Source organism: Macrotis lagotis, chromosome 4, assembly GCF_037893015.1.
Source record: "Macrotis lagotis isolate mMagLag1 chromosome 4, bilby.v1.9.chrom.fasta, whole genome shotgun sequence".
Lineage (NCBI taxonomy): Eukaryota > Metazoa > Chordata > Mammalia > Peramelemorphia > Peramelidae > Macrotis > Macrotis lagotis.
The window spans coordinates 69187296-69200667 of NC_133661.1; the positions used below are offsets into that span (position 1 = coordinate 69187296).

The 13372-nt window shown below is 36.5% G+C and overlaps 1 protein-coding gene across 1 annotated transcript; it reads right to left on the bottom strand.

Annotated features, from left to right (window-relative positions):
• Positions 1-6231: 6231 nt before the first annotated feature.
• On the bottom strand, positions 6232-12266 carry LRIT2 (leucine rich repeat, Ig-like and transmembrane domains 2). Its single transcript, XM_074236185.1, has 3 exons — positions 12157-12266; positions 10018-10796; positions 6232-7034 (listed from the first exon to the last, which is right to left on the bottom strand). The coding sequence occupies exons 1-3, from the start codon at positions 12264-12266 to the stop codon at positions 6232-6234; spliced, it is 1692 nt and encodes a 563-aa protein (XP_074092286.1).
• Between the last annotated feature and the right edge of the window lie 1106 nt (positions 12267-13372).

Genomic DNA, 13372 nt, shown 5'->3' on the forward strand with positions numbered 1-13372 from the left:
TTTGTAGGCATGGGAACAAGCATTGCCACCAGTAGGGCTCCCCAGAAAATTCCTCCTACTGAGACATTCTCTGGTTATAATTCTTTCTAGCTCCTGGCATATGATGGTGTTTTTACTTCCTGTTACAAACTCACCACCGGGGATATAAGAAAGGCTTCATAGAGGAGTTATTGGAGAAGAGCTTTGACCAGAGATGGACTTCTCTATACCGTTAAAGGGAATAATTCAATTTAATTCAGTATACATTTGTTAAACTTTGTGCTAAATGCTTGGGGTACAAATAAGCAAAAGAGACAGACTCTGCCCTCAAGGAACTTACAATCTGAGGAAAAAAAGAAATCACTCAAAAGGAAACTGGAAAGGGAGTAGTTGGCTCTGGGGCACTTGTTCCATGGAGCTGAAACCAAGCAGAGCTACAGATAAAATGTAGAGTGAGCTGAAAATCCCAATTCTGCCTTCTATAAAAGAAAATTTCAGAGAGGTTTGATGTTCCATTCTCTAGCCTTCCAATCAGAGGGAAGAAGAGGCTAAGGATGATTCTAAATTTCTGATCAAAATTGGTCTCAGCCTCTAATTGGGGGTTGTAAGTATAAATGTTAACCTCTGCCCTCCTCTCCAACTAATAAATCTGAAGGCAGGCTCAGTTTATGTGAAGCAGCTTGATTCCCCTCTAACTGTATCTACAAGTTTGGTTTTCACAGTTTGTGTGAACAATTAGAAAAAGATCATCTTGAGAAAACAGGAAACTGGTCTGGTTATCTCTATAAGAGAGCTAAATAAATTCTTATACTTTATGACATTTTGGAAAGGGAGATATCCCAATGTTTTATGTGTCTATATCATATATGATAACAGCATAAAATATCAAGTCAGAAGAGGAGACAGTAGCTGCTAATTGGTTGCTTGTCAGTTCTGATATAGGACAGACCTTATGGATGGGTTAGAGAATCAAAAAGCAATCAATGGCACCTTTAATGTACTAATGTATGACCTGATTGGTTGACTGCCAAAATTTTATGACTCCTTGTGAGATTTTTATAAATACTTTTCCCTCATTAAACTCTTGTTTGTTATCATTAATAATTTGATAATTTTATCAAATTTAATAATTTGACATCTTTATTGATGTCATTCACCCATGGGTTTCTAGGTAAGATCTTAGAGAATGAAATTTCACAGATAAATTAAATTTTTGTTAGTTCATTTGTAGCCTAAGAAAATTAAGGTTAATAGAAGGTACTGAGTGTCCCAAGCTGAATTATCATTATAATGATGAGATTTGAAGTGATCAGAATGTTCTGGGAGGAGTATCTAGTTTTGTGGAAAGGTAGGGTGACCCAGGTTGTAAATTCATTAAATATCAGAAGAATCTGTTTGATTCTACAGGAAAGAGATAACCATTAGAATTTATGAAACAAAAAATAACAAAATCAGACCTGTGCTTTAGAAATGAACTTTGTCAGGCACATGGACAATATAATAGAGAGGGGAGAGACTTAAGGCGGGGACTAACCTTAGAAGATGTCATAGAAGTGTAGCTTGAAAGCTAGAAGAAATGTTAGAGTTTATCTATTCCAGATCCTTCATTTTATCAATGAGACACTGAGATAAAAGTTAAATATATTGCCCAAGGTCTCAAAGGTAGCCAGAAGAGTCTAGATTTATATCCAGGTCCTCCCACTCTATAGATCATGCTTACTCTGAAGATCAAATGAGAAAAGCATGAAAAATGCTTTGTAAACCTTAAAACTATAACATATCTCTAAATAAATCAATTTCAATTATTATATATTTCTGTAAAATATATAAAGAGAACATAAATGTATATTTGAATTTGTCATGTGGTAAGCAAAGATCTGCCACACACACACACACACACACATCTCCATAATCCCCTCTGCCCTTCTGATTAGATCCTCCAACTAGAGAGCAGGACCTCTATAAAGAGAAGGCTCAGCACAGTCCATCATAACCCTCACCACCCATTTCCCACCAGCTATACTGCTTTTTGGACTTTGGAACACTCCATTGTTTTCCTCTATTTGATTGTATGTTCCTTAATGGCAGAGGCTATCTTTGTTTTTATTTAAATTTTTATCCCCAGGAGTTTAGCACATTGTCTAACTCTACTTTTATTTAACAAATCTTTATTGACTGATTGACTGGCCAACAGAATTATTGATTTAAACTTGTGAAAATGTTTTATTTCAAGATAGGGGCCTTTCCTGTGATACTTCATATATGTTTGTATGCATGTGCATATGCATATATATACACATATAAATATATGCATTTATATGTGTATGGTATGTGATTATTATGTGTATAAATATGCATATAGGTGTGCATGTATATATATATATATATATATATACACACACACACATGCACACACAAATATATTTTTCCCTCCAGCAGCTTTCTTACAAAATAATGCTGGGGCCCCCAAACAATGACCGCCAGGACCCTGAAGTCTCTCATACATCAATACCTAACCCATTCCTTTCCTGCCCATCAACAATTAGGCAATAAACCTTTATTAAGGATTAATGTGTCAAGCATACTGCTAAATTCTGGGAATACAAATAAAAGCAAAAAGACAGTCCTTGTCCTCTAAGAGCTTCCATTCTAATGGGGGAGGGTGACAAAAAAGAGGGGGAAAACTGAAAGGGGAGCAGGGATGTAGATTCCCAGAAAGGAGGCTTGGTAGAGAAAGTCCTGTGGAGATGAGTCAGCAGTGCTGCCTAGAGAGGAATGCAGATATGGTTGGCCTAGATCTCCTCCATGTTGTAGTCATCCTTCTTTCCATCTCATTGTGAAGAGAGGAGAGGTAGCACCAAAACTGCTCAATAGCTATGACAGCTAAAAACAATAGTATTGGAAGGGAGGGAGGGGAAAAGGAGAGAAGGAGGGGAGAGAGGGAGGGAGGGAGAGAGAGAGAGAGACAGAGAGACAGAGAGACAGAGACAGAGAGAGAGAGAGACACAGAGAGAGAGAGACAGAGGGGGGGAAGAGGAGGAGGAGGAGGAGAAGGAAGAGAAGAGAACAAAAGAAAAGAGAAGATATATGCATGTAAAAAACATGTAGACACAAGATTGAGTGTCTATACATTCAAAGTAGAACAGAACTCTATACTTGGAGTCAAAAGATCTAGATTTAAATCTTGTCTCTTTCACTTACTACATATGTAACCATGGGCAAACCTTTTTATCTCTTCAGGTCTCAATTTCCACCACTTCAAAATGAAGCAGTTAGAACATATAACCTCTATGTTGCTTTCCAGCTATAAATCTTACTTATATAAAATCAACTTTTTAGCATCTATAAATAATGAAGACATTTTTACTGTCATATTTTCTCCATAAAAATCAAAGATCCAATAAATATACAAATACAGACCATTGATTATATACAGTCTTTATTGAATCCTTGAAAAGGAAATGTATTAGGAAGGCTAGGTAGCACAGTGGATAGAGCACCAGCCCTAGAGTCAGGAGTACCTGAGTTCAAATCCAGCCTCAGACACTTAATTACCTAGCTGTGTAGCCTTGGGCAAGCCACTTAACCCTATTGCCTTGCAAAAAAAAAAAAAACTAAAAAAAAGTGTATTCTTGAAAAAGTAAGCAGAAGTGTAGCTATGTGAGACTCTAAGGCTAGGCGAATATACATTTACATAGACAACATCAATGACTGTCTTATATGTGAATGTGTTCGCCTCCACTATTTCACATGTGAATAATATTCTACTGTATTTTTGTTACATATTCTGTAAGAAATGATATTTCATATATATTCTGATTAGGTGTACCAGAAATGTGCATATCCATATCCACATAAATAGAAATTCACTTTGATACTTTTAAGATTAACTTTCAAGACTCACTTTAGACCAGTTTCATAAATGAAGAACAACACAAATTGAAGAACAAGATAAATGAAGAACAAGACAAATTGAATAGAATCATGAAATGTTTAGGCTTGAAAGGTCCTCAAAGGCTACATATCTGAGCAAGAATCTTTTCCACAGCATCCCCAAAAAAGCTGGCATCCAGAATTTGCTCAAAAAGCCTCCATAGAAGGGAGAAGAGGAGTTCTTGTTTCCCAAGACAGTTCACCCATTATGTGATGGTCCCAGTTGGAAGAAAGTTTCTCCTTATATTAAAGCCAGATCCTGCATCTCACAACTCCCAACTTTACTCCTTGTTCTGCCCTCTCTGATAGAATAGAACAAATCTAATTCTTCTTTGCAAGAAAATCCTTGAAACATTTGAAGGAAAAAATGTCATTACTAAGTCTTCTCTTTCACAAGTTAAGTCTTCCCATTTCTTTCAAAAATACCCCTTTACAGGGTGGCTAGGTGGCGCAGTGGACAGAACACTGGCCCTGGAGTCAGGAGTACGTGACTTTAGATCCAACCTCAGGCACTTAATAATTACCTAGCTATGTGGCCTTGGGCAAGTCACTTAACCCCATTGCCTTGCAAAAAAAACTAAGACCAAAAATACCCCTTTAGCCTGATCTAAAAAAGTCTTTTTGCTGTACTTCTTTGGAAGTTCTCCAATCTATTTTAGGACTGAATATAATAATTCAAAAGTGAAGTGATGAAGGTACAGCAAAATCATCACCTTCTTATTCTGTTCTTAAATGGAAGGTAAGTTTACATTATCTTTATTGACTGCCATGTAACTCTGCTGACTCAGGTTGATCTTGCAGACAACAATTAATTAGAGTTATGCTTATAATTTTATCACAAAATAGAAGTATCTACAGATATGTTTAAATTAAGATTTTTGATGTGGACAGCTAATCAGCTTATCCCTTGGCAGGACATCGTGCTTAACAGATTCAACAACTGGTCTCCCTAGTGGCAGGGATTACCAGACATGTACCACCAAAAATGGCAAAATTAAGGTTTCTTTATCTTACCATAGTCATCATTCCCTGTCAAGGTCAGATGTTCCTAAATTTCATAATCATTAAACATATTCTATTTCCTTCAGTCACCATTTTTATTTTTAATACTAAATTTGGTGAAAATCAAGAAAAACATTCAGGTAAATAAGATAAAAAGTAATTATGTAAAAAACTCATAATCTCCAAAATATGTATAGCCTTAACATTTATAAATTTGCTTCAAAAGTATTAATATCTTATTTACTTGCATATCCCCTTCTGAACTTTTTATTCTTTGTCTTTTTCTTGTATTTTTGGTACTCTTTCTACTATAGTTTCAGTGTGTATGTTATTGTTCTGATTATGTTTTCTTTATTCTATATCAGTTTATATGTGAGTATTCATATTTCTCATTTTTTCAAACTAGGATTTATAATGGTCAGTCAATAAATATGATATAACAACATTTTATCAAGCTCATGTACCTCAATTTATCCAGCAATTTCCTGATTATTATGCCTATGGCTTTTAGAACCACATATAGATATAATACTATTATCAATATTTTCATGGAAATAAGTATTATTTTTCCCTTTCAATGATATCTTTAGAACATAGTCCTGGGAAGAGGACATAGGCATAAAGAGTTGGTAGTTTTTATAGTCTATCACAACATTGCCTTCTAAAAGAATTGTAAACATTCACAACTCCTTCAGCAATAAGGAAGTCACTTTACAAAATGGTCATAAATGGCCTTACCTACAAGATTATACACAGGATGGCATTAAGGAATGATTGCATTTCACAAGACACATCCCCCATGCATAACCCATTAGTGAAATTAAGAGTAGTTGGTTTCTATCACATACTTGGAGAAATTTTCCAGGTGTCCAAAAGACCTCTAATTAGGTTATGCCTTGAGGGCAGTTAGACTTTCTCTGAATGATATTCTTAATCATTAGGGAATAGTACCCAGGTTGTTTGCATCATAGACAGGTCTGCTTCCTACTGGACTTAAAAGGAGGATACTGGCACCAGAATGAATGGACGCAGTGGAGGAATACAGAATAATTTAGGAATAATTGGGTACCAGTCTGTGATGGTAGGAGTATTTCCATCATTGAAATCTCAGAGCTGTATCAATAATATTCTTGAGAATATTGAGCTTACAGTTAGAAAGTGAACCATGCTCACTTTCTGGTGGTTCAGCAATATTCCCATGCCAAAGAGGGACCATAGACTTCAAAGGAAGATGAATTTCCTTTCCCCAATTCCTTTCCCCAATACTAGTGGTTTGACTGATAGGATTCTAGTCAGCCTGTCTTGGAGTTAGCTCAGCTAGAAAAAATGAACATTGTTTTGAGTCTTTGTTTGGGATTTGTTGAGTACCCCCTCCTTCCCATTTTTCCATCTCTGATCCTCTCTGATCTCCCCAAGACGGAGGTTGTCTTCAATGCCAATTGTCAGGTTGCTGAACATGGTATCCCTGTTCTCAATGACAGTGTTGGGGCATTTTGATCCATTTCTTCTCTGAGGACAATGGCCCAAACAGTGACCCAGACAACCAAGATGGGCCTCTGAGGCACAGACATACATGCCTACAGGCACTGCCAGGACCAAAGCACATCCCACAACAATGATGTGAATGATCTTCTCCCTCTTCTCTAGCTCACTGATGTCATTGCCTGTTACAAAGACAATGCACTGATCCTTGCGGGGTGGCTGGCTCTGTAGGCTGATGCATGCCTCATATTTTGTGGCTGGAAGTAGGTCATTCATCCAGTAGGTGTTGATCCCAGGGCCAATAGAGACAACTTCTTTTTTGACAGCTTCAAATATCCCAAAGTAGAGTGTGAACCAGGTCTCTGAAGGGTTGTCTGTTGCTGCATACCACTCTAGCACAATCCCATAAACAGTTTGCTTGGTAATCTTCATGTAAATGGAGGAATGCTCTTCCAAAGAAGTCAAATAGGGAGAAGAGGGCAAGATCAGAGGAGGTTGAACATGAAGGGAGATGAGAATAGAGCTACTGCCCATGGAGTTGGTGGCCACACAGGTGTAGTTGCCATTGTCTGTCAGATGGGCTGAGGGTATCAACAACTCAGACTGAATCGAGTCTTCCCCGATAGGAGAGGTAAATACTGGGGATTAACAACACGAAAAACACCATGATTAAACAGATTGAAAATTTGAGCACAAACTTCGTTCCTGAGTGCAGTGAAGATGACCCAGACCCAAATTCAACCTAGCCCTTTTAGGTTATGAAATATGGTGCTAATTTTTTTAATTCCATGTCACCCAATTGGATAACACTTTTCTAGAAGCTAGGAGAAGTATAGGTACTCCCTTTACTAACCAAAACACTGGACCTGATTCCTAGATATATTTGAAAAGCCTTGGACATATTTAACCAGGTTTTTCTAAAGAAGGCACTATAGTAAACCAGGGATTCCTGTACTGCATTGTAAATACTCCATTCCTTCTCTGAATTCTTAAAATACTTAGTTTCTTCTTAATTTTATCATCTCAAATGCAATTTCCACTCCATGAAGCCTTTCCAGATCCACCCAACTCCCCCACCTCAAAATTCCATATGTATATATACACACATATATATATACATAGACATATACTTATATGAATAAATGTCTTCCCCTATAGAATTTAACTTCTTAAGAGCAGAAACCGTAGGAGTATGCTGGAAGCAAATTTTTCAGAGTTCCAATGTTAAATTTTCAATGTGAGTTAAAAAAAATCTAAAAATCATAAAATTATATTCAAATCAAGGCTTCAAATACTCATTTTGTTATTTCTCTAGACTTAAGAAAACACAGATTTAACTTTTTGAAATGTGTGCCTACTTTCCCCCCAGAGAGTCCCAAGTGTTCAACATTTACCATCACACCCTGTACTGTTCTATCAATATTACTTGAGCTCAGCAGGAGTACAATAAAAAAATCAGGGAATGAAGTCACATCAGCAGATTGAAGGTCTGGTGACGGTAGGCTAAGAACAACACCAACAACGATAACGGGCAATTATATTGGTTTTTAAGGTTTGCAAAGTGCTTTGTATCCGTTATCTCATTTGAGCCTCAAAATGTATCTAAGGGACTTTTAAAATTTTTTTCTATAGACAATGAACAAATGCTTGTTGGTTGATTAATTGACACAGAATCTGGAGATAAGGCTCTACCTGGTAACATGAAGATACAAAGAAAGAAAAATCAAGTATCAATATGTTTCCAGCCATTTATACAACTGGATCATGTTGACCAAACATGGAGAACTGACCGAATTTTACAGACGTCATTCAGATGTTCTAGGAGCCACATAGAAAGAGGTTACGGTTTCAGATTCATTGTATATATTGACATGAGAATTACACACACAAATCTGTCAAATCAAAAACAAAGGCCAGAGTATTATGGATAGGAGCCCATGACTACTAGGAAATAGCTCTGGCTTTGCATGAAATTTATTGTTGTTTTCTCTATGTGAGTACATGATATGTATGTAAAATCAATGTTATATATGTCTATATATAATATATATGGGTATATTTTATATATTTATTTTTGTATTCCATAATAGATATTTTTAAATATTCATTCAATAGCATTGATGACAATAAAATATAGTCTGAAACTTTCAAAAGATTATGAGAAGAAATAAGGGACAAGGAGGAAGAAAAGAGGAAAAGAAGCAAAGAGGACAAGAGGTGGGGAAAAGGATAAAGGGAAGGAAAAAACACATTTATATATAAAGCTATATGTTTGTGATAAAATCCCATTTGTTCCTCACAATAGCTTTGTGAGATAGTTGCCACCATTGGCACCATTTTGTAGATGGAGGCTCAGGAAGATTAAATGATTTGTCTGAGTGCTCAGCCGAATTTAACAATTCTCTGAATTCTTAAAATACTTAGTTTCCTTTTTAAATAGTAAATATACAGGTAGAGACTGAACTTGAAACATTTTGATTCCGTGTTCAGCACTTTGTCCTCTACATTCTAATTCAATCTTAGCTCCCAACACCTAACTATGATCAGTTTAAATTAAGTCCTTGTTTTATATCATTAAAACAAATTTCTGAATATAAAAATCAACAGTTGTATCACTTGTCTATGAATCAGCTCAAAATATGCAAATCTTATATTAATTCCATTTATCTTCCATGTGATACCTATGTACTGCATCAATTCCAAAGAAAATGCATGATAGAGTACTTTGGAATGAATTGAGTGATATGGGAGATGCTGGCAAAGGACCACCCACATCAAAGAAGGTGCTAGGTTCTATGAGCAAAGCAGAATTGAATTAGATCAAAAGAAATATGAGATGAACTAATTTAGAGGATCTACTCCAAATGCTCACATGGACTACTTGTACTTATCCTGCATTCTGAGTTCATATCGGTCTGATCTGCCATAATTGAGCACACTAAAATGTGACTCTAACAAAATGATGTTACTTTGATCCTCTCCAAGAATAAAGGACAACAATCAACCAGCAGGTACTGTATGTAATCTTTATATATTGCTCTTCTGCTTTATTTTTTGTGTCTCAGAAATTAACTTCCCCATCTCCTGGTTCTTCCTCTAAAGATAGAAAGTTATGTAACACTTAGACTGAGCTGCTTTCCTGTAGATGCTCTGGAAAAAAAGCAAGGGAAGAAGGTTTTCATTTCGCAATAATGATAAAGTCCTAAGGACAGCATTACAGGTTCAACTGTATTCTTTCACTCTGGGGTACCTAATCTCAGAAGGCAAGAGTTTTAGGTGAATGAATAAGTTATGGCACTATAACTATCTTTTAGTTTATTACTTTAACTATACGTTACTACTTTAACTAGCCTCCTGAGAAGACTGCCTGTCCCAAACCCACAGTGAAAAGTACTCATTGCTAATGAGACTTCCAGTTGGCACTGCCTTTAATAAACCTTGCTCTATTTTATGACTGTAAATATCTTAAATAATTATTTCCTGACCTTAGATTCAAGTCTAAGCATCAATTATTTTGTCCATTAAGCACTTACTACACTTGGAATTACTCCAGACATTCATAGAGCTAGGCAGAGTCTTTCCTTGCCCATGAGAAAAACAATATGGAGTACCATAGCTTACCATCAAATTCCCTCAACTTCTTCAGTGGATACATCCACACAATGTTTGGTAAGGGACTGGCCTGTGCCAGACAGCTTAAAGTAATATTGAACCCCACTTGGATAGTAATGTTGGAATTAAGGGTTGAAGTCCTTGGCTTTGTGCAGCTATTGAGCTCTACTTCATAGAAAAATTTCCCAGTCTTTGACAGAGGGCCCCGGCACATTAGGTAAGAGTTCATTAGTATGAAAGGGGGTCTGATGAATTTGAAAAATTGGACAAGTCCCTTTAGATGGCAGTCACACATCCATGGATTATTGTGCAAAGCCAGCACCACATTGGAAATGCCTTCTGCCCTACTGAGTTGCTGACTTTTCTGATACATGGGCCATTGAATAAAGATATCCACAGACACCACTGCAAGTTCATTAAAGGACAAGTCTAAGTAGTTAAGGTTAATCAAATACTGAAGTGCTTGCTTGGGTAGAACATCAAGCCTGTTGTGTTTGAGATCAAGGATGTTTAGAACAGGAGTTGCTTGGAATGCTGTCCATGGTACTGTACGCAACCTGTTCCCCTGAAGTCTCAGCTCTTTCAAGTCTCTCAAATGCTCCAGAGCTCCTGGATGAATCACTGTGATATTATTAAAGTTGAGCCAAAGGAATTCCAAGGCACTGTTATTGGGAAAGGACCCATGAGGTAATTCAGTTAAATGAGAATTTTCTATTCTAAGTTTCTTGATATCTTTTGGTATGTTTCCCAGGATCTTTCTTAAAGAAGTATCCATGCACAACAGAGACCTGCAGAAAAAATAAACAAGTCTTTAAACTAACTTAGAATTCCTACCTGAAAGCAACATTAGACAGTATCTCTAGCTAGTTCCAATCGCTTTCATCTTACAGATGAGCTCTACTGGAGCCACCCTTGAAAATTCAGCCAGGGGTCTCCATTGTGCTGCATCTGTTTGAACTGGCTTGGGTCTGATCCACAAGTATGACCTGAACATGTGCCACCAGTGCTTCCAGCAGCATGTAAAAGACATTGACTTCATCAAGTTGGACTAAATCATGTTTATGGACCTCGTGTCATTGATTACTCTGACCATCGGCAACCACCGTTGGAATGCAGTCTGTACAACAATTTGATCTACCCACCTGAAAATCGATTCTGTTTTTCATGCTATGCTAATTTGTGTGTGTGTGTATGTATAAAATTTTTAAAGGTTATCTCAGTTATGAATAAAATTTAGTGTGATTTTTATTGACCCTTCAACAGATTATATGAAAATATAAAATAAGGTACTAATAAAAAAAAATTTAATCCAGTACTCTTTGGATTTCTATTACCTCGTTCCCTATGACAATTGTTCTACTTTTAGACCTTAGATGACGGAACATTTGACAATTAATTGACCCACCTATATAACCAAGTAGTTTCTGTGTACCCAACAAGTGATTTATTCACTATGTTTAGGGTAAATATTACAAGATTAGCAAAGTATCGGTTTAACAACCTACATCTAATTCAGGCATGTACAATTAGTAATTATTACTAATTATAATGTTCTTTCAGTTAGTTTGGGGGGAAAGGGGCTTACATTCCAGATCATCCCCTGATTGACTACTCCTAAAGTCCCGCTCCCACTCAGCCTTGTGAGACTGCCCATTCATAAAAATCAGATATAGGAGCAGAAACCTAAAAGATCTGGGTTCTCAACAATGGTGCATAGTCCACTATATGTTTGAGATCCTGATATGTGTCTGTGGGACTGAAGGATAAGTAAACCACACACATTTCCATTCCTGGGAATAATAAACTGTCTGACACATAATCCTTTGAGCTCTAATTTTCCTTCTCAGTACCTCCTCATTCACCATCTCCTCACAATCACCCAAGTAGGTGTTTTAATATTCATAGGAGAAATGAATGCCTTGAAGAAAAATAATGTTTAGTTTACTACAAAAAGTCCAGTCAGTGTTAACTCCATTTGGGTAAAAACACATAATTCACACACAAAAAAAATTGTAGCATTAGCTGAAATGAATGTCCATAAGATATTAGATATCTCTTTTAAAATACCCCCAAATTCACTTACAATAGAATTTCCAAAGTAAATCAGTCTTCTAGGATCTCTTGGGGCCCCTGACAACATTTCCATACCTGCCAAAGTTGTCATCTGAGCATGTACATTCTGGGTTGCACTCAGGATAAGCTGGGTTTGCCTCCAGAAAGACCAAGACTAAAAAGAAAATGTGATAAATTGAGCCCATATTTCTCTGTAAGAAGACACTGTAGGTCTGGGATGAGACATGCTCCTGGCTTCTAAGTAGAAAATCCAATTAACAGTAATCCTCTGTGATATGGAAGTCAGGGCAACATGCAAACAATTCTCACAGAGATGTAGATCCCAAGAAGAAGCCCTAGGTCACTAACCCAGAGCAGACTTTTAAAATAATTTACATTTTTTCAAACTAAAGATGTTCTCTTTTTTGCTTTCATTTACTTTTTCCTGGCAGCTTTAGATACAATTAACATGTTTTCTTTCTTGCTTTGGTAAAACTGCTTTCTTTTGGAAACTAAATACTACCCATGTGACTGCTCCTTGGTCCCCATTCATTATCATCATTTCACCAGCAACATGGAAACTCCTTCAAAGTTTTTTTTCTCTATTTATGCTTGATGATCTCATTTGCTCCAGGAATTCAGTTATCACCTCTTTGCTGATATTTTTTATTCCATATATCCAATCTGAATATATCTTACAAACTCTATTTCTTCATCTCAAACTGTCAACTATAATCTCCACCTGAATTTTATACCATCAGTACCTCTAACTCAACATGTCTACAGCTTAACTCATTCTCTTCCCTCCTGAACCCACTCCCTCTCTAAACTCTCCTTTTCTTAGTCTTAGTCTACCAGATTTAAAACATCAGTCATCTCTGACTATTCTCTTTGTCATTTAACTACAACTGGTCACTACATCATAAACTACATAACTGCCTAAATCTAAGCTATATAATCACCTCCTGATTGGTCTCTCTCCTGCCACTTTTTTACCTTGACACCAGTTCATTCATCATACATCTACCAGAATAATCTGTAATGTAGATATTTGATTATGTTATTTCTCTGCTTTAAATTTTCCATGATTTCTTATTGATTTTTAATGAAAAACCAAACTTCTTAGCCTGGCATCTAAGGCCCTTCATCAACAATGTGACTCTACCCTATTTTTTTAGTCTTATTTCATAGTTCCTTCCTTCCTTTGAGACTTATCTCAGATTTCAATTTCTCAATGAAGACTATACTTCCTCTCCTGCTGTTATTGCTCCCATTCTCTCTTCAAATATTTCTTGGGCATTTAATTTCTCTT

Bases quoted from the DNA above. Each gene is read 5' to 3' on its own strand.
- LRIT2 (XM_074236185.1), bottom strand. From the start codon at position 12,266: ATGGGCTCAATTTATCACATTTTCTTTTTAGTCTTGGTCTTTCTGGAG. The intron at 10,797-12,156 runs GTATGGAAATGT...TTTTTTCTGCAG, and splicing joins TCAGATGACAACTTTGGCAG to GTCTCTGTTGTGCATGGATA. The intron at 7,035-10,017 runs GTAAGCTATGGT...GTTAATCCCCAG, and splicing joins GAAGTTGAGGGAATTTGATG to TATTTACCTCTCCTATCGGG.